This window comes from Prionailurus bengalensis, chromosome B3 (assembly GCF_016509475.1).
Source record: "Prionailurus bengalensis isolate Pbe53 chromosome B3, Fcat_Pben_1.1_paternal_pri, whole genome shotgun sequence".
Classification (NCBI taxonomy): Eukaryota; Metazoa; Chordata; class Mammalia; order Carnivora; family Felidae; genus Prionailurus; species Prionailurus bengalensis.
This window is the reverse complement of record NC_057355.1, coordinates 59,405,371-59,432,240: the sequence shown is the minus strand read 5'-3', so window position 1 is coordinate 59,432,240 and position 26,870 is coordinate 59,405,371. Positions and strand designations below refer to the sequence as shown.

Below are 26,870 nucleotides of genomic sequence, written 5' to 3'. Positions count from 1 at the left end.
AAGCTTTTTAAGAAAATAGGAGAAGAGAATATTATGGTGTCTTATATTTACCACATGTTTAACTTTTCCAGTGATGTTCATTCCTTCCTGTGGATATTAATTTCTATCTTGATTATTATTTTCCTTTCAGCCAGGAGAACTTCCTTCAGCACTTCTTGAAATGCTGGTCTTCTAACAACACATTTATCCATCTTAGTTTATCTGAAAACTCTTTTATTTCATATTCATTTTTGAGGGATATTAAAAAAAATTTTTTTAATGCTTATTTATTTTTGAGAGGCAGAGTGCAAGCAGGGGAGGGACAGAGAAAGAGAAGGAGACACAGAATCCAAAGTAGGCTCCAGGCCCTGAGCTGTCAGCACAGAGTCTGACACAGGGCTCGAACCCACAAACTGTGAGATCATGACCTGGGCCAAAGTCAGACGCTCAACCGATTGAGCCACCCAGGTGCCCGAAAACATCATTTTTAATAATCTCTTTTGACATGTACCTATATTGCTCAGAAAGCTGAGATGGTTCCACTGGCCAATATTTTAATAATTATAAGCATGTTCTATCTGTTCATTTATGCAGAGCAAAGTAACATAAGAATGTTACATCATTGTTTTGTATTTAATGTTCATGCTTCAGGACGATTAATATTTCTATGGGCACTTACCAAATAGCGTTTCATCACTTCCCAAAATGTTACTATAAGTAAACATTCATTAGGACTCATCTAAGTGTGATCAAACTATGTAATCAGGAGGCTCAAAAAATTGGTTAGGGCCAGTAGCTTTACATTTAAATGTTTCTGTTTTTTCAACATGAACCTTGGATTCTTTCTTCATTCTAAGGATTAATACTTAACTTTGACTCTAAAATACTTCAGTGTACATAAAACACCTATTTGCTAGGCTTGTATCATAATGCAGTAGCTAATATTCTCACTTGGTCTCCAAATCGATCATGCAGGATAAATGGCATTATCCCTGTTTTTCAGATGAAGACTGGGGCTCTGAGAAATTAGTAACTAATCCAAAATCATACGGTTGATAAATTACAGAGTCATGATTTGAACCCTGGTCTGTCTGACTCCAAAGCTCATGCTTTTTATTCTGTCTTTGACTCTTTTGGTGATACAACAGAACCACTTCTGGAGCTTTTAATAAATATAGATACCTAGGTACCACCCCCCATGTTCAGTATGTCTAGGGTGGTATCTGTATTACTAAAGTGCTCCCAGAATAGAGGTCCATTGCTTATTTATGCCATATTACTTTTCCATAGTCATAGTCACTGGATTGTGAAGCTTTTCTGTAAGACAGAAACTGGAAGATTTGAACAATTTTAAGGACCTGAGCTCAACCTGAGCTCAAATTTTAAGGACCTGAGCGTCAAGTCAGACGCTCAACTGACTGAGCCACCCAGGTGCCCCACATCTAATAGGCATTTAATAAATATTGTTGAATGATTGAATTTCCATATTGATAACTCTCCTTTTTAAAAAAGTGTAAAACCCAGGACCTTAGTCATAGGATAAAAGCTTTGTGCTCCAAGTTTCTTTGTATCCTGTGTTTTGTCTTTATCATAACTAGGCTTTGTCATTTTATCTTTGGTACTTTTCCTTAATAATGGCAATTATTATTTGCAGTCTTTTTAGTGTCTAATTTTTCCCCCACACTTCTATTGTCTTTAAGCTCACATTTATTATTTTATTTCTCTTAATTTAAGAAGTGCCTGTAGCTATAGCCCAGTGCTTAGTACTTCCTTGAGAATTTATCATGTAGGTATAAAAATGCTCAACACAAAATTGTTTATAATGACAAATTGAGAGCTATATAAGCATTATAGAGAGGGTTAATTCGTTAAATTTGTTATATCCATAAAATGTGATATGTAGTTGTTAAAAAGAATAATGTGGAGCTGTATTTATTAACATAAAATATATCTATGATTTTTTAATGAAAAAAGCAGGTTACAAGAAAGCAAGAATAATATTTCATTTTTGTGGAATAAACATTAGATACTTACATGTGTATAGAAAAAAAGTCTGTAGAACTTTTCTATAGATAATTGGAGAGTGAGATTAGCATTCTACCTGTCTCCAGGCTCACTAGTAGTTTTCTAGGTCTTCATCTGTTTTGGTACCACTGAACATAAGTATGCATTCTGACCCCTGGGGAAGCCTTTAACTATCTTGCCCTGGTATAAGTAAATTACCTTTCTCCTTAGTTCAACAAAAACAAGGCTTGAGGTTTTTTTAAAGGAAATTTGCAAGGAAACAAAAAAGAAAGTGAACAAAAAGTCAATGTAAAAACATAGAAACCAAAATGTTTATAGAACACACATTTCTTTTTCCTAAGTAGTAAAAGTCTGTTCACCAGGTAGCTTAGCTGATGCAGTTTATGGGTCTCCAAGATCCCTGTGGCAGTTCTTTACCCAGATCTTTCTAGCTACATTGGAAGTTTTTGTTTGTGTTTTTTCATTTTTTTTAATTACTTTTTTAGTTGAAGTATACGTAACATTAAAATGGAAGTTTTGATTCAGCATTACCATTTGGGAATGTTATAGAAGAAAATGGGATAACAAAGAAAAATATGTATAAAATATTAAAAATCAGATTATAAGGTTGTTTTGTATGATAGGATCCTACTTTTGTGTAAGGTGTATTGTATAATGTACAGCAAAAAAAAAAAAACCCACAAAACATTAGAGAGGTAGTCTTGAAATGATAACAGTGGTTATAGCTAATTTTAAATTCCTTCATGCTTTTTGATTTTCTAAATTTTCTCTGGGAATATGTGTTATTCATATCAAACTTATAAGGCTCCATATTACTACTCTGTTTATGCTATATCAGCTCTAAACTCCTCTGGGTATTTTACAGAGGCTCTTTTTAATCCTGCATTTTTTATTTTTTGTCACCTATATGAATCATAGCTTTGCCTCCAAATATTCACCTTGTTCTTGAGCATGAGGCAATATTATATAAAGCTAAGGACATTTATAATTACTTCTTATTTAGTAGTGAAGATGCCCTCTTTTGTCTTCTGGTTTGAGTAGTGCTGGACTGAGCTAGGCTCCAACAGTGATTAACAGATTTGTGGATTGTGACTGACTTCTCTTTCCAAATATATCTACCAGATGCTTAGTGTCCTCAGAGTCTGTTAGCAAATCAAAATTGTGTTAATTAAACCCAGCAAAGTATTGCTCTTTTAAGATGTTAGCTGATTGTTATTTAGCTGTCTTATGTGCAGAAGTGAGTGTTGGACATTGAAGCTAGAAATAGGAACAAGGTAATAGGAATATCATGAGATATAGAAAATCTCAACTTTCAGCAAATTTGAATAGGTTGCTTTCTTAGAGTGAATTTTAAACTCCTTGGGGCTTGAAGTTTAGAAATCTATGTAATAATAAATGAAATACACTCATTGAAATAAACTTTCAGGATTATGAAAATAATCCAAGTATACTAGTTAGAATTGATTAGGCTGTGATATATTAACAAAGAGCCCCCAGACTGCAGTGGCTTAAAACAAGAAAGATTTATTTATTGTTCATATGACAGTCTGATGCAGGTCAGATGATGATTTGTAGCTCTCCTCCAAGCAGTGTCTCTTTCCAGTATATGATATCATCATCTTCATATGTAGCATCTTTAGTTGTGGCAGAAAGGGAAGAGAGATCTTATGTGATTTGCACAGATTTTATCATCATACATGGAAGTGGTATGTTCAGTTTCACTTACATCCTCACAGTCAGAACCTAGTCTTTTGGCTCCTAAGTGTAAAGAAAGCTGATCTTCCTCTGTGCCCAGGAAAAATTTGATGAAATAGGAAAACACAGCATTGTCTCTGCCACTGTCTCCGTTTCCTTCTTTGCTCTCTGACTTTCTATCATGTTAAGCTGCCCAAGGAAGCAATGGAATTAGTGGTAGTGAGTGGAACATGATCTTTCCCTGTTGTCTTCATTTCGTAAAGGAGAATAAAGTCCTCACTAGAAGTGTGTACAACTTTATTAGTAAAGCTCTTGGTACAAAACGTAAATGTTCCCTCTTCAAAAATAAAATTCAACTTGTTCCATCAGTTATGTTTAGTTTTTATTTAAAATCTGAGCATCTTAGAGTAACATATTCTCATTGCTTCACCTAATCTGTAAATGTCAATTTTTATTTATAAATAAATATATACTATCCATAGAAAAAGATCTTCCTGTATGTGAACAGATTCATTTATTTATTCATTGATCAAATCTTAGGTGAGCTTTTGTGATGCGTCATTTATTCTAGGTGTTGGGGATATAGTGGTGAACAAAATGTGGAGTTCTAACTATTTTATATTCTGGTCAGATTTACTGATCACCAAAACTGGTGATGTGTAATACAATGTATCAATTAGTAGCCATAAATTAGTTAATATGCCAACTGTAAAGATTACAAAATTAAAACAAGCATCATAGGATTAGTGCAGTGTAAATAGGTTCATGGTGGTTGGTTTTTATTTTTTTTTTATTTTATTTATTCATAGTGGTTGGTTTTTAAAAAACATAATATCGATAGAAATAATATGGATCTTTTTTTCTTTCAGCTTTAAAGAAACCCTCTATTTCTGTTGCTCAGTATGAAAGTCATCAAGCAATCTCCCATATTCCAACTGGACAACCTCTCTCCCCAAATATGGTTCCAGGTGTGAAGTCTTATTCTCTTTCTTTTTAATTTCTTTTTTTTAATGTTTATTTATTTTTGAGAGAAAGAGAAAGAGAGAGCAAGCACAAGCAGTGGAGGAGCAGAGAGGGGGACAGAGAATCTGAAGCGGGCTCTGTGCTGACAGCAGCAAGCCCAATGTGGGGCTCGAACTTACTAACCGTGTAATCATGACCTGAGCCAAAGTTGGACTTTCACCGGACTGAGCCACCCAGGTGCCCCTGACGTCTTAGCCTTAAAATTCCTTTTGAAAACCATTTTACTGGTCAAGTATTGTTATATAGGGAATAAAACATGTCATTTAACAGCATGGTGAAGAAGCATTCATTCTTCTAGTTAATGTTAAATATTTTGCAATGATTGATCAAAACTCAGGGAGAGATAATTATTTAAAAATGCAGTTTGTTGGGGGCATGTAGGTGGTTCAGTCAGCTAAGCATCTGACTTGATTTCGGCTAAGGTCATGATCTCTCAGTTTGTGAGATTGAGCCCAGTGTCAAACTTCGCTGACAGTGTTGAGCCTGCTTGGAATTTGATAGGTCCTTCTCTCTCTGCCCCTCCCCCCACCTCAATACATAAATAAACTTAAAAAACTAAAAATAAAATTTCATTTTGTCTGAAGCATTTTCAAGAGCAAAAGGACTATTTTTTCTGCCACTCTGGACTATATTCCCTTTCATCTCTGCCAGTCTATATGTATTTACTCTCTTCAAAATGTGTTCAAATTTATTTCACAGAGGCCTTCTATTAACTACTACATCCATCTATATTCCACTCCCTATTCTGTACTTATGAATGTATGTTTGTTTTCTACTGAATACCTATTTGATTTTATAGAAATGCTCCCCTAAAATGAGAATTGATGTGATTAAAGTTAATTATAATAAGGATCTAAATGAAGGCTTTGACGAGGGAAAAAGGGGACTGGGGAAGAGAAAAGTTATATCCAGGAGTTGCCAATAAGAAAGAATCAAGAGTTGGGGCTCAGTCAGTTAAGTATCTGACTCTTGATTTCCGCTCAGGTCATGATCTCATGATTCCTGAGATTGAGCCCTGCTTTGGGCTCTGTGCTTACAGTGAGAACCCTGCTTGGGATTCTCTCTCTCTGCCCCTTCCCCTGCTTGCACGTGCTCTCTCTCTCTCTCTCTCTCTCTCTCTCTCTCTCAAAATAAGTAAATAAACTTTAAAAAAAGAATCAAGAGTTAACATGGGGCACCTGGCAGCTCAGTCAGACAAGCATGCAACTCTTGATCTCCGGGTCCTGAATTCAAGCCCCATACTGGGTATAGAGATTACTTAAAAATAAATAAACTAAAAAAAAAGTTAACAGTTGTGAGTCACTGTGTAGGTGAAAATGACTTAGAGGCTAGAGATTTCTGATAGCAATGTAGAGTTAGAAAAACGTAGGGAAGAAAAAGATACAAGTCTCAATGCCAGTTAAATCTTCGGGTTTCTACTATGTATTACTTTGGCTGATAGGTTTATTTATAATCAATACCAGAGATACTTACCTAAGAATGATAGTAAACTTCACACAGCTAAAATCACATTGGCTGTAAGATTTGATTAAAGAAATTATAATAAAGCCAAAAAAAAAAAAAAAGCTACCTGACTACTCAATATCAAACAGTGTGTCTTATGTTTTCTAAGCAGGTCTTGTGAAATTCTTTTGCAAAATAGGACCTTAATTTGATGTTTTTATGCCATAGATTCTCATGGACACCACAATGGAAATCCTGGAACTTCAAAGCAGAACCCTTCCAATCCTCTTCAGCGTTTAATTCCAGGCCCGAACTTGGAAAGTATACCCAGAATTCAAGCAGATATACTAAAGCAGGCTACCAAGGATAGAGTCGGTGATTTCCATAAGTTGAAGCAAAGTAAGAATCAGTTGATGAATGTTATGCTGAAAAGATTTCTTTAAATGTAATATGTTTATAAGGCTCAATTAAGGTCTTCATTATTATAATGTCTAATGAATGTATAGTAAACTTATATGCATACAAAGAGAAAGTGTGATGGTGGTAAAAATTAAAAGGAAAGCAAGTTTTAAATGGATAGAGATATTTTATTTTATTTTTTTAAGTTTATTTATTTTAAGAGAGAGAGAGTGCGAAAGCATGCTCAAGCAGGGGAGGAGCAGAGAGAGAGGGAGAGAGAGAATCCCAGGCAGGCTCACTCAGTGCTGTCAGTGCAGAGCCCAACACAGGGCTTGATCTCACAAACTGCAGAAATCAAGAGTTGGAGACTTAGGGTGCCTGGATGGCTCAGTTGGTTAAACATTCAACTTTGGTTCAGGTCATGATCTCAAGGCTCCTGAGTTCAGGCCCTGCATCAGGTTCTCTGCTGTTGGTGTGGAACCTGCTTCAGATCCTCTGTCCACCTTTTTTTGCCCCTCTCCCACTCTCTCTCTGTCTTGTGCACACGTGCATGCATGCGCTCTCTCTCTCTCTCTCTCAAAAATAAACATAAAAAAAAAAAGTCAGAGGCTCAATCTACTGAGCCTGGATAGAGATATTTTAAAGAAGCCTTTAAAAATCTTCTCATGTTCTCCACTATTAAATAATAAACTTCAGGTGAGTTGACATTTTAAAAATGCTATTAGTTCTTATAACTAAAAAATTTTTGGAGAAGTGAGAAAAGATATATTTTGTTAGGCTAATGAATTAAAACTTTGACTAGGAGGAGAAGATAAATAGTTTTGAAAAATGGATTCTGGGAGATATAAAGACCTAGGGACTGCCATAATAGAAGGCTCAATGCTCCTTCCTTTTGCATTCCTTTCCATTGCAATTTGCTTCATTTAGGTATTAGGAGAAAAGTGAAAGAAATTGAACAAATTCATAGTAATGTGTACTAAAATATCACTTCTTAATTATCTCAGAGGTATCAATTTTGATAGGTGGACAATACATTTTAATTTGTATAACTCTCTAATTGGCAGATTCTTAGGAAATATAAGAAAAATTCTGGTAGTCGAGAGGGTTTGGACCAGACAGTGTCTCTTAGGTCAGTTCCCTTAAACTACACTTTTCACTGCTTCTGCTTTACAAAGCTTTTTCCCTTCAACTTCTTTTGTTGTTGTTGTTGTTTATTTTTATTTTTCCTTAACAATATATTTTGGAGTATATTCCATACCTGTATATAAAAATTTACTTCAACTAATGGCTGTATCATGTTCCATTATACATGTTTGTAGTATTTTATTGAACTCATCCCCTCTTAGTAGACATGTTAACTCCTTTCAATATTCTCTACTGTGCCGCAATGAAGGATTCATAAAAACAAAGGCAAACTGCAGCTTGTAGACATTCTGTCTGTTCAGACGTGGAAGGGTCTGAACAGACAATGTCTACAAGCTGCAGTTTGCCTTTGTTTGCTTTCCATGATGGCTTCTATGGCAACAACTATTCAGAGCAGTTTTGCACGGTTATTTGTGTGCAGGTTGCTCATACAGTGAGGACTGCAACGTTACATTTTTTAAATCTCTTCAGAGTATTTTTAATTGGTCTTCTGACAGTTCATATTTCTTCATCTATATGAAGGTATACTTTGCATCCATTTAACTGACTTTCCTTCCTTGATATTTTAAAGTGTATCCTTGTATGTTTACTGAAGTATCATATGAAAAACATTTTTATTAAATAAATGTGGCTAATGTTTTAAATACATTGAAAATTTTTTTTCTCAAAATCTTGAAGAATTGGCCTGAAAACTTCTATCTTACCAGAAAGAGGTGTATAGTAAGGACAAAACAAAGTATCTTAATTCAATATCTTAATTCACTTAATACTTTCTTCTAAACTTAAGTTTACCCTATAAAACCTTTTATCATTGCCATACCTGTATTTTTTTAATGATATTTGGATAAAGAATGTTATTAGAAATAATTGCCAGGAAATTATTATTCTCTACAACTTCTTTAAAAGAGCCTGTTGAGTCTTAAACTCTTACTCCAAATTCTTTTCAGTGTATATATAAAGTTGAAATCATGGGGAGCACTGTTTTGTGATTTACATTGGCATTATCTTTACATACATTTTAACCTACCAAATAGTTACACAGTTGTCATTTTAAATAGACATATACATATATACACATATATAGACACATGCATATATTCGATTGTGTTTAGGCAATAATAATAGTTCAGTTAGTTCTACTCTTTTATTGGTTATTTAAAGTATTTCATATTTTCTCATGTTAGTTGTCATGACTATGAGTACCTTTTTTTCAAATTATTTCCTGCTTACACTTTTGTGTTCCTTTATTTTTTTTTAAGTTTATTTATTTATTTTTGAGAGAGAGAGAGAAAGAGAGAAAAAGAGAGGGAGATTGTGAGGGGGAGAGGCAGAAAGAGGGAGACCCAGAATCCCAAGTATGCTCCCCCATGTCAGTGCAGAACTGGTTGCGGGGCTCAAACTCACTGACTGTGAGATCATGACCTGAGCCAAAATCAAGAGTCGGACACTTAAACGACTGACCCACTTGGGCACCCCAAGTGTATTCCTTTAAAAGTAGCTCCCAAACTGAAATTACTAGGTCAAAGTACTTGACCAGTTTTATAGTTCCTATTACATATTTTCAGACTGTTCTGTAGAACAGTTTCACAGTGTCATTGGAGATGTTTAAATTTATTTCTGTATGGCCTGGCCACATTGGCTTTTTAACTCTGAGGCATTTAGAATATAATGATTCCTTAAATATTTTTTAATAAGCATTTACTTTCTGGTGGCCTCTCCATTTTTATATGAAGAATTTTATTATAATTATTTGTTGGTATATAATCTGTGCATCCATTTGACCACTTAGCCTGATAGCTTTGGAGATTGATCCTGTATCTTTGTGTCAAATCTTTATAAATAAATCAGATGTTAACCTCTTATCAGTTATCTTTACTACAGTTTTACTTTTCCGTTGCCTTTCCTGATATGAGATTTTATTATTTTTAATCGTCATGCAAAATATTTTAATTAAAAATAATTTTTAAATTTTGTGGAAAAACGCACATACAATTCACCAAAGTGTACAATTCATTGGCATTTAGTACATTCATAATGTTAGGTGATCATCGCAACTATCTAGTTCCAGAATGTTTTCATCAACTCCCAACAAAAACCCTGTACCTATTAAGCAGTCACTCCCTATTCTCTCCTACCCACAGTCCCTGGCAAAGACTAATCTGCTTTCTGACTCTATGGATTCATCTGTTCTGAATCTTTCATATAAATGGAATCATACAACATGTGACGTTTTATGTCTGGCTACTTTTACTTAGCATGATGTTTTCAAGGTTCATTCTGTTGTAGCATATATCAATACTTTATTTTTTATGGCTAAATAATATTCAGTTGTATGAATACATTTTGCTTATCTATTCATCTGTTGGTGGACATTTGAGTTGTTTCCACTTTTTGGCTATTATGAATAGTGTTGTATGAACATTCATTTACAAATTTTTGTTGAACACCTATTTTTGATTCTTTCAAGTATATACCTAGATGTGGAATCACGGTGTCATATGGTAATTCTGTGTTTAGCTTTATTAAGGAACTGCCAAACTATTCTCCACAGTGGCTCTACCATTTTACAGTCCTACCTGCAATGCATGACAATTCCAATTTCTCCACGTGCTTGCCAACACTTAATACTTCCTGGGTATTTTTTATTTTTCACTGTTGCCATCCTAGTGGGTGTGAAGTGGTATCTTATTGTGATTTTCTTTCTTTTTTTTTTTTTTAAAGATTTTATTTTTGGGAGCACCTGGATGGCTCAGTCAGTTAAGCATCTGACTTTTGACTTCAGCTCAGGTGATGATCTCATGGCTAATGAGTTCGAGCCCTGCATCAGGCTCTGTGCTGACAGCACGGAGCCTGCTTGGGATTCTTTCTCTCCCTCTCTCTCTGACCCTTCCCGCTCATTCTCTCTCTCCTTTTCTCTCTAAAAATAAATAAATAAACTTGGGGAAAAAAAAGATTTTTAAGTAATCTCTACATCCAAAGTGGGGCTCGAATTTACAACCTTGAGGTCAAGAGTCACCTGCTCTGAGTCAGCCAGCCGCCCCTCATTGTGATTTTCATTTGCGTTTCTCTAATGACTAATGGCATTGAACTTCTTTTCCTCTACTCATTGGCCATTTGTATATCCTCTTTGGAGAAATGTCTCAAGTACTTTGCCCATTTTTAAATTGGGTTGTTTGTCTTTGTTGTTGAGTTTTAAGCATTCTTCTATATATTTGGATACTAGACCCTCATCAGATATATGATTTGCAATTATTTTTGCCCATTCAGTGGGTTGTCTTTTCACTTTCTGATAGTGTCCTTTGATACACAAAGTTTTAAATTTTGATGAAGCCAAATTTATCTCTTCTTTTGGTGTTTATGCTTTTGATGTCATATCTAAGAAACCTTTGCCAAATCAAAGGTTATGAAGATTTCCCCTTATGTTTTCCTCTAGAAGGTTTATAGTTTTGCCTCTTATGTGTAGGTTTTCATCTGTTTTTATATGATTTTTTAATACGTTTATTTATTTATTTTGAGAAAGAGTGTGTGAATGCATGTAGGAGGGGCAGAGAAAGGAGACAGAGAAGCAGTCTCTGCACTGCCAGCACAGAGCCTGATGTGGGGCTCAATCTCATGAACCACGAGAGCATTACCTGAGCTGAGATCAACCCTCACATACTAAACTAAGCTACCCAGCCACCACATCTAATTTTTATATATGATATGAGGTAAGGATCCAACTTCATTCTTCTATATGCAGGTATTTAGTTGTCCCATACTATTTGCTGAAGAGACTCTTCTTTTTCTATTGAACATTCTTAGCATACTTGTTGAAAATCAATTGTATGAGTTTATTTTGGACTCTCAATTCTATTCTCCAGATGCCACTACCTCACTGTTTTCATTACTGTATTTGTGGTAAGTCTTGAAATCAGGAAGTATGAGTGCTCCCTCCAACTTTGTTCTTCTTTCTAAAGTTATTTTGACTATTTGGGATCTCTTATAATTCTATGTGAGTCTTAGGATCTGTTTGTCTATTACCACTAAAAAGGCAGTGGGGAGTTTTTTGTGTTTTTTTTTCCCAATAGGTAAGCTCTACGTAGGCCCTATGTAGGACTTGAACTCATGACCCTGAGATCAAGAGTCACATGTTCTCTGGACTGAGCCAGCTAGATGCCCCAAGGCACTTTAGATTTAATTTTTAGTGTTTTTAAAGTTTTATTTATTTAAGCAATCTCTATACCTCATGTGGGTAGAACTCATGATCCCAAGATCAAGTTGCATGCTCCTCCAACTGAGCCAGCCAGGCACCCCAAATGGATTCCACTGCATTGAATGTATAGATTACTTTGAGAAATATTGTCATCTGAACAATATTAAGTCTTCTAGTCATGAAAACGGAATATCTTTCCATTTATTTAGAGTGTCTTTATTTTCTTTCAGCAGTGTTTTATAGTTTTTAGTGCACAAGTCTTGTGCCTTCTTGGTTAAATTTATTCTTAAGCATTTTATTCTTTCTCATGTTATTGTAAATTTAATTGTTTTCTTAATTTCCTTTACAGATTGTTCATTGCTAGTACACAAAAATATGACCAATTTTTTTCTTGGCTCTTGAGGTTTTAATTTTTTATTGAAATTTCTAGAAATATGTAATATTTGGGTCTTACCTTAAAATTTAGAATGTTGGATTTTATTTTCATTATTCTAGAAATAATGGCTATGTATCTGTTTTTATATGCCTTATATAAAATATACCCTTGTCTTATACATTAGCATATATAAACATATATAAACATATATATATGTACACATATATATGTGTCAGTATTTTGAATATGATTCAAAATTTCTGTGCCTGTTTTACATCAAGTGCATTTTGTTTTCTTTATACATGTTGACCTCCTTTCCCCATTCCTCCCACCCCTATCTCCCCCTCTTGCAATGACCAGTCTGCCCACCGTGTCTATGAACTTGGGGTTTTTCTTTTTCAAAGACTCCACATATCTAACAGAAATCATAGGGTATTTGCCTTTCTCTGTCTGGCTTCTTTCATTTAGTACAATGCCCTCAAACTCTATCCATATCGTCGCAAATGGCAAGATTCCCTTGTTTTTTAATGACTGAATAATATTCCATTGGATATATATACCACAACTTTTTTTTAATGTTTATTTATTTTTGAGAGAATGTGCAAGCGTGCATGATGGGGAGGGGCAGAGTGACAGGGAGACAGAGGATCTGAAGTGGGCTTTGTGCTGACAGCAGAGAGCCCAATGGGGGGCTTGAAATCACTAACCATGCAATCATGACCTGAGTCAAAGTCAGATGCTTAACTGACTAAGCCACCCAGGTGTCCCATCTTCTTTATCTATTTATCTGTTCATAAACACTTAGGTTGTTTCCATTTCTTGACTATTGTAAATAATGCTCTATTGAACATGGGGGTGTATATATTGTTTTGAGTTCATGTTTTCATTTTCTTTATAAATACCCAAAGTGGAATTGCTGAATCATTCTAGTTTTAATTTTTTGAGGAACCTCCATACTGTTTTCCATGGTGGCTGTACCAATTTACATTACTACCACTAGTACACAAATGCCCCCCTTTCTCCACATTTCTCCAATTATGGCTGATTTTTGTTTGTTGATTTGTATCCTGAAACTTAACTGAATTTCATGCATTAGAGATTTTTATTTGTATATATTCCGGTATATCCATTTTGACTCTTATGAGAACCTTCATTTCTTTTAATCATCTGTTCTTCATCTGGGCATAAATATACTACTCAATTTTCATTTATTTTTCCCCCTGATTATTTGACCTCTTTGGAATATATAATGATCCAAATTAATTTTTCTCTATCCTGATAACCATCTGTCCCAGAACTCTTATTGTTTGTTTTTCCTTTGTGGTATGGTATTTACTTCTGGTTTATCACATACACACATTAAGTTATTGCACTATTTTCAACCTGTCTCTAGAATTTCCATTTTTTCCAATTCTTGTCCTTATCCCTAGCATATAGTAACAATTTTGATGCCAGTTCTGATATGTGTGGGCTTTTCCCACATGACCAAGCAATTCTCAGACACCTACAATTTGACTCAATTCTGACACCATCTACCAGGAGATAGCCTCAGATTAAACAGATTAAGGGCACAGCCCTACAAGATTGCTCTTCTCTCCTCCACTTCAGACACCAGTTGAAAGTCCTGGTTATTATCTGTGCTTCTGAGCAACTAATGGTGTAATGCCCCTGATTTCGAACCCGAGAGACCACCAAGGAGCCGATACTGATGCAAACGCATGAGGGTTTATTTGCAAGCTTGAGCTTGGGCCCAAGTATACCCGACACAGCAGAGCAGGGACTTGGACCCCTAGGTTAAAAGGCGTAGCAGTTTTATAGGGGCCAGTGGCCAATGAGATTGTAACACACACAGAAAGTTGCATAGTCATGCCAGTCCACACGCAGGTGGCCAATTGAATTACAATTTACCCTATAGTAACTGTTTGAACTAGCCTATCACTCTGGTCAGAATTGGCGTGCAAGTTTGGCGGGCAAAAGGCGGGGTTTACATTCTTTGGCGTTAGGGGTTCCGCATTCCTATATGAGCCGGTTTCCAGTAAGGGTGTGCTCAGCGGCTTGACTAGGGTGGGGGAGTATCTTAAGCAATAAGCAGGTCATGTGGGGGTTATACATGAGATGGTGGGTGTAGCACAAAATGGAGTTAGTCTTGCTCTGCCTGTCCAGGGGTAGGGGATTTTTGTTAAATTCCTTGGGTCCCACAATGGTAGATCTGAGGTTCCAACAGCCCCTTCCTTGAGTCAATTAATTTGCTAGAGTGGCTCACAGAACTCAGAGAGACTTTTTATTTACTAGATTACCCGTTGATTATAAAACGGTATAACTTTGGGGCAGCCAGACAGAAGAGATGCATAGGAAGGTATGGGAAGACAGTGTGCAGTTTCCATGCCCTCTCCAAGTGTACCACTCTCCCCACATCTCCTCACCAACTTGGAAGTTCTGATCTCTCTCCTTTTGGGGTTTTTTGGAAGGCTTCATTATGTAGGCATGATTGATGAAGTCATTGCCATTGGTGATTGAATCGACTTCCAACCACTTGCCCTCCTAGGAGGTCACATGGTTGTCTTGGCAACCAGTTTCCAACCTGAGGCTGATTCCAATAGTGGCCTCATTAACATAACAAAAGACACACTTGTGGCTCTCCTTCCTTAGGAAATTCCAAGTGTTTTAGGAGCTCTCTGCCAGAAAAGGGATGGAGACCAAATATATATTTCTTATCATAAATCACAATATCACATGTGGGTTTGAAAACTGCTTTATTATAATTTGAACCTAAAAACTTTAAAAAATCTATTTTTTCTCTGTTCTTCCAGAAGAATTTCACTATTAGTTTACCAAGTTCTATAAGTAGTCCTCAGAAACCTTAGTGTATATTGAATTAAATCTACATATTAAATTGGGTGGTATTATTTACTATCTTTAGCCTTTACATCTAAGACTCCATTTATTCATACTTCATTGTAGTCTTCTGCTTTTCTTTGAATGAATATCTGACTTCCCAAGTTAAATAGGTGTCTCAATATTTAACTGTTTTTTTTTCTTATTATTTAAAAATGGGATTGTTTTCATTGTATTTTCAAGTTGTATATCACTTTTATGTAGATTATAATTGACTTTTTGATATTTCTCATTTCTTGTACCTTTAAATTGCTTATTCATATGTCTAATAAATTCTTTTATAAGGATTTTGAAAGATATATTATCATGTTAACTGTGAAAGTGGTTTTATTAAATATTTATTTTTCAGAAAGTAAACACTATTTAGTCATAAGGGAAATTATTTTTTAAATGTACTTTCACCTTATAATTTTCTTTTTTTGCCTTATAACTTTCTTTTTTGGTTTTATCTTTCTCAAAATCATATTGGCCGAAAAATTTCAAAATATTAGAAGAATTATTGGAAATAAACTTTTAAGATACAAGGAACCAATAGAGATAATATAATGCCCTACTACTCAAAGTGTAGGTCAGTGGACCAGCAGCATCCACATTACCTGTGATTATTAGAAGGATTTCAGGCCCTACCTAGACCTTATTTATATTTACATTAAAGTTTGAGAGTCTTCTCTAATGTGATTCCCTCATTTCACAGAAAATAAAAATTATGTCCAGAGAGTTTAATTTGCTTAAGGTAAATAGTGGACTAACTAACCAGGACTATTATCTAGGTCCCTTTTCTTCAGGTTCACTGCTTTTTTATTGTATCACACCACCTCTTCTATACTTTTGATGTTTTGGAAAAATTCTTTAATATTTCCTTTTCTTGTTCTCTTTCCAGTAAATTCCTAATCATACTTTAAAGGCATGCTCTGCTGTCACCTATTTGGTAAAATCCTTCTTCATATCTTTACCAATCTTGACCATATCAATCACTCCTTTCTCATTCTACTTCAATACATTGAACATACTTTCATTAGTGTATATTCCACATTATTCTGTAATTAACTATTGTGGGGGAGGAAAAGTTTTCCTTGACCTTCTTAGCGTCTCTGACTGGGTCTGAAAATTAAACTGACAAAGACAGATTAACAGGAGGAAAGCATGCACATGTATTTCATGTAAATTTTCATGACACAGTACCCTTAAGAGGAAAATGAAGAACTGAGAAATGGTTAAACTTAAGTGTTTTTATGCTAGGTCTGATGAAAAGTTGAAAGTTGTGGAAAGATGATAGGACAAAGTGTATGAGGTAAGTATAGTAAGCTCGGGGAAATGTAGTAAGGCCTATTTGTTCAGATTCTTCTTCTTGGTGTTGTTCTGTCTTGGATATAAAGATGTGCCTTCCCCCCAGATTATAAGGAGAGGGTATCTTCCAAATGAGGGTTTTATGACATGCTTCAGGGGAAGGTCAGAAGGTCCTTCCTTCACATACCATTTCTTAGATTCCTTTAGCTTGAAATATTTAAAAGGCCAAGGTGCTGTATTTGGGGGGTGGGATGTCCTGCCATGTCATCCCCCCCACTCCACTCTATCTGAAGCTTCTCCAAGAAATTTCACATTCCATAAATTGAGTTGGTAGATTGTCCCATAACCCACTGAACCAGTCTCTATCCTGAGCATTTCTAGGGAAACATAAGAAAAAGGTTAATGATTGGAACCAGTTTTGTAGTCCAGAAGGCAGTCAGTTAAGATTTTCTAAGATGCTGAACTTGAAGCATCTTCAGATGGAATATAGACAGGCACTGGAAGTATGACAGATTTTCCTGGTTTATACTTTGATTGTCTCTGGTGATGTCATCAGGTGATCTGGTGAACTTTCTAAGTGGCTCACACGGGAATAGGCACAAAGTTTGTCCATACATGAGTTGTTGTGGTGATTTCTCGCCAAGTTTATATCAAATTGTCCAGGTTCAGTTTGCAGGGCTTTGGGAAAAGGACAGTTTCAAGTTTTAGTAATTCAAAGTCAGAAGGGTGGGAGAAAAATTGGAAACTCTAATTTGAAGAGTTGTAGCTCGATACTGGAGGAAACTAGAAGGATTCAAGATTCAGGCTAGTTAACAAGTAAGTAATAAAATCTTAAAGACAATGGCCAGGACTAGAATTTAATACCCATGAGGGTGTGCTATAGTTCCCTACTGAAACATCCTTTTTCTCACTATAGTCACCCCTATTTCTATCAAAGATAAAGTAATACTAATTTGTTTGCAAAATAAGGCTAGTCTCATTAAACTTGGTCATAAGTGCAACAAGAATAGTATTTGCTTACCTGGGTCTTTAGAGTTTGCTTGCTAAAAGTTTTCATAAAGAATCTCAGATTCAAGTTTTAAAAGCCTCTGGAGGCTTAGGAAGCCAAACCAAGGACTCACCGTCAGACTTTAGACATAATACCTATTAGACCTATTTGAATTCCTCTCTTTTCCAAGTTCCCAAGATATCCTGAGGTTTCTAAGCCTGCCAGGATTGTGATTCACTTGTATGGCTGGAAACCCTGTATCCCCGGTATAGACTGGTTTTTCCAAGGGGATGCTTTATAAATATTGGCTCCTAATAGTCAGCCTTAGAATTGTAAAGCTGTCTGGTCATACTGGATTTTTTTTTTTAAGTTTATTTATTTATTTTGAGGGGTGCGGGCAGACACAGAGAAGAGAGAATCCCAAGCAGGTTCTGTGCTGTCAGTGCAAAGCTCGACATGGGGTTTAATCTCATGAACTGTGAGATCATGATCTGAGCCGAATCTAAGAGTTGGACACCTAACCGACTGAACCACCCAGGCGCCCCTGGTCATATTGGATTTTATGCATCATTCTCAAGTATGATATTCAGTCAGATCCTTGGTAATATAACCAAAGTTTCCAAATGTGTCCTAATAGCAAGAGAACAGATTCTTACTGAACTTACCCAAATAACTGTATTGCATGAAAATAAGATTTATTCACTTAGTTTCTGAATTCTGCAAGATCAGGTAGGGAGAAAAAGAAATTGTTTCATCTTTTTTTATCAAAAAAATGATATTTTTTTTTATCAAATTGCTTTAAGTTATAGTTTAAGAGAAAAGGGAAAAAAGTTTCCTTAAATCTAGAAAACAAAATATTACAGAACCAGCAATGTTGGATATTGTATCCTGAATCCTGTAACTGTTCATTTACCTGCCTTCTGTATTAAAGTGGTAATATTATGAGGGCAGGAACTGTTGTATTCTTTTTTATTTTCGAAGCTTCCATGTATGTAGTAAGCATTTGTTAAATGTTGTTAAACTTACTGCATCCGTTTTGGAATTTTTTATTTCTGTAAATAGTCACACAGTCAAAATGGTAAATTGGTCATAAGTTATATCAATAAATAATTATGAGAATTTTATTATTTTTAATTTATTCTAAAATTCTTAGTCCTAAAACTTTTGTAGTCACTCTTTTTTAAATTATTATTTATCAATTGTTTAAATTTTTATATCTTTCAAAAACCCAACTACTAATTTTGCCACTATTTAATTTCTAATCTGTCTTATTTTATTCTTTGCTACTCATGACTTGTCACTTTTTTTTCAGTTTTTAGGTTTTAAACTTTAATATTTTAGTTTTAGATATTTAAATCTTCACATCTCTTTTTCTTAGTAATATATTCATTTAAAAAAACTTTTATTGAATGCCTGTTAGGCAAAAGATTATGCATTTATAGCTATAATTTTTCCTAACTAGATAGGGGATGAACAATCTTAGATTTTATACAGTGATCACCACAAATTTTTTGGCAGTTTTAAATTTAGTATTTTTGATTTTTAAGTTAACATATTTTTATTGATATACTTGTATAAATTTAATTTTGTATTGCCACCTCATGCAAAAATGGCTAGATAATTTGTGGCATGTTTCATTATATTTGGATGATCTCTTTGGGTTGGTTTAATTTAAAATGTAGAATGTAGGCTATATTGTGACACAAAATACAGTTTGGGGATATTTCAAAGTATCCTGGAGGCATACTTCATGGAGGGAGTCAGATATCCTCCAAAGTAGTTGAAACTGAAAATTCATGGAAGGTCCACCTGTTTGCCAATGGGTTAGATATACCCTGTATATTTAGATACTTTGAATAGAGAAAACAGTTCGTTTCAAATGTCAGCCTCTTGCTGAGAGTCACAAAGACAGTTACTCCAAACAATAGGTAGTGATCAAGCTGCTTCTCATATGGGTTTTTCCAGTGTAGCATGCCTCAGTGTAAGTAGCAGCAGGAGTTCATTTGTTTTTGGGGTTTTTTTTCAATGTACTTTTTTGAAAGAGGAGAGCACAAGCAGGGGAGGGGCAGAGAGAGGGAGTCAGAGAATCCCAGGCAGGCTCAGCACTGTCAGCACAGAGTCTGACATGGGGCTTGAACACATGAACTGCGAGATCATGACCTGAACCAAAATCAAGAGTTGCATGTTTAACCAACTGAGCCACACAGGCGCCCCAGGAGTTTGTTTATTTAACCAAGGTTAATGATTCTCCTAAACAACACTGGAGAGACAAGCTAGAGTATCAGAGAGTATATGATTTTTCTATACATACATGGATTTTTAAAGTAATTTTCAATCTCCTATCCAGATGGCTTTAACATTGAACATGTTCACCGTTACATATGCATTCTGCTCACACACATAATGATAGACAAAATATATATATAAAGAGAACTATAAAGTTACTGATAATCTCAAAACAATGTTAACATTCTGTGGTCAAGAAACAAAAAAAAAATACTAAATGATGAAAGGAATTGAATGGACTTATGACGCTCGGGTCTGGAAATCTAGGTTTCTGGGAATTTGGCTCTTAAGAGCAACAAGAATAAAGTAGGAGCCAGGCTTATTGCCTGGAGCCACGCTTATTGCTTAAAGTTTGGACCTGGTTACTGCCCCATCTCCTTGGCAGAGGAAGCATAAAATAGAGCTATTGCTGACTGCTATCAAGGACTACAGTGTTTAGCAACCTGAAGGCTTATATGGAGATAGGAACTTACAGATGCAGCCTTGTGACCATACTGCATGGTCATAACACATCACCATTGGTTTTATACTGAATTTGTGCTACCTCTGTAGCATCATGGAATATAAACTCTGAAATGTGATTATAAATCTCATTCTAGACTGGGGAACTGGGTGAAAGCATCTTTAAAATTACCAGAGGGATGCCTGTGGGGCTCAGCTGGTTGAGTGTCCCACTCTTGATTTTGGCTCAGGTCATGATCAAGCTCACGTCCGGCTCCATACTGAGTGCTGAGCATGGAACCTGCTTGGGATTCTCTCTCTGCCCCTTCCCTGTTTGTGTGTGCATGCGCACACAGTCTCTCTCTCAAAATAGATAAATAATTTTTAAAAAAGATTAAAAAATAGAATTACTAGATAATATGGGTTTACACAGAGAGGGGAAAAGAGAAAAACAAATACCCCACATACACTGAAAATCAATCAACAAACCAAAACTCCAAAATTTATGAAAAATATTAATGCTAAGGGACATAGCCACCATATCAACAATTGAAATGTGAAAACAATTTTATCTAGCAGTCTGCTAAAAACTAAACATGTTTAAGGATGCACAGAGAGATAAATAAGAAATAACTTACTCAAAAAAAGAAGTGATTAAGAAACAGGCAGAGAAAAAGCAAAAATAGATAAATGTAAAAACCAATTATTTACTTTAGAAATGAAAATACAGTCACTGAAATAAAAATCAGTCTATGAGATACTAGACCATGAACATAACTGACTGAAATAAATGATTTGGTATCTTGTACTGAGATATTTACCAAGAATATAGCAGAGATTGACAAAGATATATATATATATATATAAATATATATATATATATATATCATATGTATATATGACAGAGATGTTAAGACAGAAGATATACATATGTCTGATAAGAGTTTTGGGTAGAGAATGGAAGAAATGGTAGATAATCAATACTTGAAAAGAATTTTGAAGGGTTTGAAGAGCTCAGAATTTTCTGCAGTTGAATAAAGACATACATGAGTTCTCAGATCATATATGCCTGCTGAGTGTCAAGTGGGATAATAAAAATCTTTGCTTTTAAGCACTGTAGGAAAACTTCAGAGTATCTAAAAATAAAGGGAAAAATCTTAAATCATACCAGAAAACAAAGATTATTTCTAAGGAATGACAATTACATTGACAGATTTTTCATCAGCAAATCAAATGACAAAAGATAATGGAATAATATCTTCAGTGTGATGAGTAGAAAATAACTACTAACATAGAAAGTTCTATCAGCTAATGAGGACATTGAGGATAAAATGAAGACATTCAGTTACACAAGACTGAGTTTACCTCTTATAGACACACTTGATGAAAGAATAGTAAAGGTTATTCTTTAGTAAAAAGAAAAGTGAAGAGACACTGATAGCTACAAAAAATGGGAACTCATTGATCAAAGCTATTGATAAATTTAATTTTTGGCTTAAAACCATTTTTGTATTATGACAGCAAAAGCAGCAAATAATAATAAGAGAAGATAGTCAAGGGTAAAGTGAAAGGGTCCATGTCCTGCTCAGAAGGAGGATAGAAATACTGAATATTCTGTAATTTTGTTTAAAAAATGTATAAATTATATATGTTTAAAAATGAAGAGTTGGGAAAAAAATTAAGGGTTGGGGTACCTGGCTGGCTCAGTCGGTAGGGCATGCAACTTTTTTTTTTAATTTTTTTAAATGTTTATTTATTTTTTAGAGAGACAGAGTGTGAGTAGGGGAGGGGCAGAGAAAGAGGGAGACACAGAACCCCAAGAATGCTCCCGGCTCTGAGCTGTTAGCACAGACCCCAATGCAGGGCTCAAACTCATGAACCGCGAGGTCATGACCTGAGCCAAAGTCGGACTTAACTGATTGAGCCACCTAGGTGCCCCGGGCATGCAATTCTTATCTCAGGTTCATAAGTTTGAGCCCCATGTTGGACATGGAGCCTACTTCAGAAAGCAACTAAATAAAAAATAAAAACTTAAAAAAGTTAAGGGTAAAAGAATAGAAATACAATGTGCCACTTCCATCTAACAATGAGTAGAAGAAGAAAAGGAAATAATTTTGAAAGAAAGGAAGAAGAAAACTTAGAATCTAAACAGTAAAATCAAAGGAATAAGGTGAAATATTACAAAAATCAGGACTCCTGGGTGGCTTAGTTGATTAAGTGTTTGACTCTTGGTTTCAGCTCAGGTCATGATCTCATGGTTTGTGAGTTTGAGCCCCATACAGGGCTCTGCATTGGCACTGTGGATCCTGCTTGGGATTCTCTCTCCCTCCCTCTTTCTCTGCTCCTCCCCTACTCACATGCTTTCTTTCTCAAAATAAATAAATAAACTTTTTAAAAAATTATAAAAATCATAAGTATAAACAGATTAGAGTTATCTGTTAAAAGAGATCATAAGGGGCGCCTGGGTGGCGCAGTCGGTTAAGTGTCCGACTTCAGCCAGGTCACGATCTCGCGGTCCGGGAGTTTGAGCCCCGTGTCAGGCTCTGGGCTGATGGCTCAGAGCCTGGAGCCTGTTCCCAATTCTGTGTCTCCCTCTCTCTCTGCCCCTCCCCCATTCATGCTCTGTCTCTCTCTGTCCCAAAAATAAATAAACGTTGAAAAAAAAAAGAGATCATAAAAGAATACAAAAGCATAATCTAACTACAAAGTGTTTACAACTAAATCTTAAACATATACACGTAGAAAATGTGAAAATAAAAGGACTATAAAAGATAGTTCTCCCTTAGTATATTCCCCAAAGAAATAGAAACAGATAACTTGAACAGATATTAGTGCACTCATATTCATAACAGCATTATTCACAATAACCAAAAAGGTGAAGCAACCCAAGTGTTCATTGTTAAATGAATGGATAAACAAAATGTGATGTATAGGTGCAATGGAATATTACTCAGCCTGAAAAAGGAAGGAAATTCCGACACATGCTGCAATATGGATGAACCTCAAAGACATTATGCTCAGTGAATTAAGCCAGTCACAAAAGGACAAATACTGTTATGATTCCACTTGTATGAGGTACCTAGAGTGGTCAAATTCATAGAAACAGAAAGAGTGGTAGTTGCCAAGCCCTGGGCGGAGGAGGGGATATTATTGTTTAATGAATACAGAGTTTCAGTTGGGAAAGATGAAAAAAGTTCTGGGTATGGATGGTAGTGATGGTTATACAACCATATTATTATATTTAGTGCCATTGAACTGTACACTTAATAATGGTTAAGATGGTAAGTTTTACATAATGTATATTTTACCTTAATTTAAAAAAAGATATTCATTAGTGAAAACTAAAGAAATCTAATGTAAAGTATTAACAAGTGACAAAATAGATTTTAAGGAAAAAAGAAGAATGTTACTCCATAATAACAAGAGGAACAACCTACTAAAGAGAAGAAATAATCTAAAAACATAGCCAGAAAATAGACAAAAAGCTGTTGCAATTTCAAAAAGTAGTTGACAATTACATAATTAACATGAAAGATTTTAATATACTTCTGTCAAAACTGAAAAGTCATCAAAAATAGAATTTTGAAGCAAAAATTGTTAAATTTATTCAAATATATATAAATCTATACAGATCTCTATACTTCATAAAGAGAGACTTTTTAAAGTATACATGGCACAACTACAGAAATTGACTATCTACTAGGTCACAGAGAGTCTTGATAAAATTTAGGCTATTTGTATTATGAATAGTATCTTAAAATCCCTTTATTATAAACTTAAAAATGTTGGTCATCAATAACTTTTTTTTTGAGGTGTGTATTTATAAGGAGTATTTCAAAATTTATAGAACTGAACAATGATATAAGTACCACGCATATCAAGATGTGATGAATACATTTGAAGTAATATTTACAGCTAAATTTATGGCCTTGAAATCAGTAAGAAAAAAAAAACCCTAAAAATTAAATGAGTTTCATTCAAAATAGTACTTTTTTTTTTAATTTTTTTTAACGTTTTATTTTTATTTTTGGGACAGAGAGAGACAGAGCATGAACTGGGGAGGGGCAGAGAGAGAGGGAGACACAGAATTGGAAGCAGGCTCTAGGCTCTGAGCCATCAGCCCAGAGCCTGACGCGGGGCTTGAACTCACCGACCGTGAGATCGTAACCTGAGCTGAAGTCGGACGCTTAACCGACTGAGCCACCCAGGTGCCCCCAAAAAATAGTACTTTTTAAATCTTTATTTCAATTAGGCTCCATGCCCAGTGTGGGGGTGAACTAACAACCCTGAGGTCAAGAGTCACCAGGTGCCCCCCACCCTGAATAGTATTAATAGTAGTGGTCGACATAGTCATACTATTACTACTACTACTAATGATGATGATACTAATAATAGCTAACATTGGAGTGGTTAGTATGTGCCAGTTTTTGTTCTAAAGGTATGTGTATGTGTAAATGTACAGCAAACAGTGTGTAGATATTATTTCCATATTATAGACTGGAAGCAGACACAAAGAAGTTTCATAACACTTTCAAGATTACTTAGCTACTAAAGAGGAGAATCAGCATTAGAACCCAAACAATCTGGATTCAGAGAAAGGAGAAGAAAGAAAGGAGGAAAAAATAGACCAGAGCAATCATAAATGAAATGGAAAATAAAGAATAATTAGGGGCGAAAAAGAAAACTAGATAAACAAACGTCTAGTAATACTAATGAAGAAAAATAGAAAAGATTAATTAATATTCAGAACAACAGAAGATATAGTTTAAGTCACAAGAAAATTTTACTTAAAACTTTGACAGGGGCGCCTGGGTGGCTGAGTTATTGAGTGTTGGATTTCGGCTCAGGTCATGATCTCACAGTTTGTGGGTTTGAGCCCTGTGTAGGGCTCTGTGCTGACAGCTCAGAGCCCAGGGCCTGCTTCGGATTCTGTCTCTCCCTCTCTATGTCTCTCAAAAATAAATATAACATTAAAATTTTTTAAATAAAAATAAAACTTTGACAATAAATTTGAAAACTTAGATCAAATGGAAATTTCCTGCAAATTACTTACCAAAATTGGCTCAGAAGATTTGAAAACCTGAATAAACCAATAACCATTTAGTAGATTGAATAGGTAATCAAGTCTAACCACACCCCAAAAGAGACACTAATATAAGTAATAAGAATGTTTAGCTAGATTACTAAATTTGGGATCACTACAGGGCTCCTGGGTGGCTAAGTCAGTTAAGCATCTGACTTCAGTTCAGTCATGATCTTGCTGTCTGTGAGTTCGAACCCCACATTAGGCTCTGTGCTGTCAGCATGGTGCCTGGGGCCTGCTTCAGATTCTGTGTCTCCCTCTCTCTCTGCCCCTCCCCCACTCATGCTCTCTGTCTCTCTCAAAAATAAATAAACATTAAAAAAATTTTTATATCAAAAATGAATAAACACTTAAAAATTTTTAAATAATAAATTTGGGATCACTACATGAAATCAGTAGTGAAATCAACAAAACTAAAAATTGGTTCTTTGAAAAGAAAGTGAAAATAAGACCTCTAGCACAGATCAGGACAGAAAGAGATGGCACAAATTATCAATATCAGAATTGAAAAAGCATCAATAAAGGCCCTACAAATAACATTAGAGGATATTTAATGAGTTGCATTACTGCCAAAACATTTGAAAATGTAGAGGAAATGAATAGTATCCTAGAAAAACACCTATATACAAAATTGACACAAGAAGATATGGAAAATCTGAATAGTTCCATATTTATTTAAGATACTGAATCTGGGGACTCCTGGGTAGCTGAGTCATTCGAGCATCTGACTCTTGATTTCAGCCCAGGTCATGATCCTGGGGTTGTGGGATTGAGCCCCACATCAGGCTCTGTGCTCTTCCCTTCTCAGGCACATGCTGTCTCTCAAATTTTTTTTTTAAATGTTTTTAAGGTATTGAATGTGTAATTTAAAACTTTTCCTTAATGGTTTTCATGCCCAAATGTTTTTGCCAGTGAATTCTTCCAAACATTTAAAGAAGTAAAACCAATCTAAAATGAGCTTTTTCAGAGAATTGAAAATGAGGAAACACTTCTTAACTCATTTTATGAAGCCAGAATAAGTTGGGTAGCAAAACTAAGTATATTATGAAAAAGGAAAATTACAGATGATCCTTCCCAACATAGTACATCTAAAAATACTGAATAAAATATTAGCATATCAAATCCAGAGATAGATAAAAATGACATACATGATGACCATGTTGGGTTTGTTTTTGAAATGCAAGCTTATTTAATATTTGAAAAGCAATCTGTGTAATTTACCACATTAATAAAATATGTGAGACAAATCAAGTAGGTGTATCTCAATAGATGCAAAGAAAGCATTTCAAGAAATTCAACGTGTGTTTGTGATAAATAACAAACTCTGAGCAAACTAGGACTAAAAGGTAATTTCCTTAATTGATAAAGAGTATTTACAAAAATCCTATAACAAACATCACTCAATAATGAACTATCAAAACTTTTCCCTTTGAAATCATGAAAACTAAGAACCACTATCATCACTTCTATTCAACTTTTCACTTTAAGTCCTCGTCAATGATACAAAGTGCAAAAAAGAAGATAAACAGTATAGAAATTAAAAGAAGAAATAAAACTAATAAATTGATATTATTTGCAGGCATAATTTTGAATGTGGAAAACTCAAAGCAATCTA

General features: G+C 35.0%; 1 protein-coding gene across 3 annotated transcripts in view; it reads left to right on the top strand.

Annotated features, from left to right (window-relative positions):
• Window positions 1-26,870, top strand: part of GOLM2 (golgi membrane protein 2) — a 105,787-nt gene that overhangs the window by 58,628 nt on the left and 20,289 nt on the right. For 2 of the 3 annotated variants that reach the window (XM_043555548.1, XM_043555546.1), the window contains exons 7-8: window positions 4,569-4,667; window positions 6,394-6,564. In XM_043555548.1, coding sequence (XP_043411483.1) covers window positions 4,569-4,667; window positions 6,394-6,564 — 270 coding nt within the window. The remainder of the gene's footprint in view (window positions 1-4,568; window positions 4,668-6,393; window positions 6,565-26,870) is intronic. The other variant, XM_043555547.1, reaches the window with a different exon arrangement.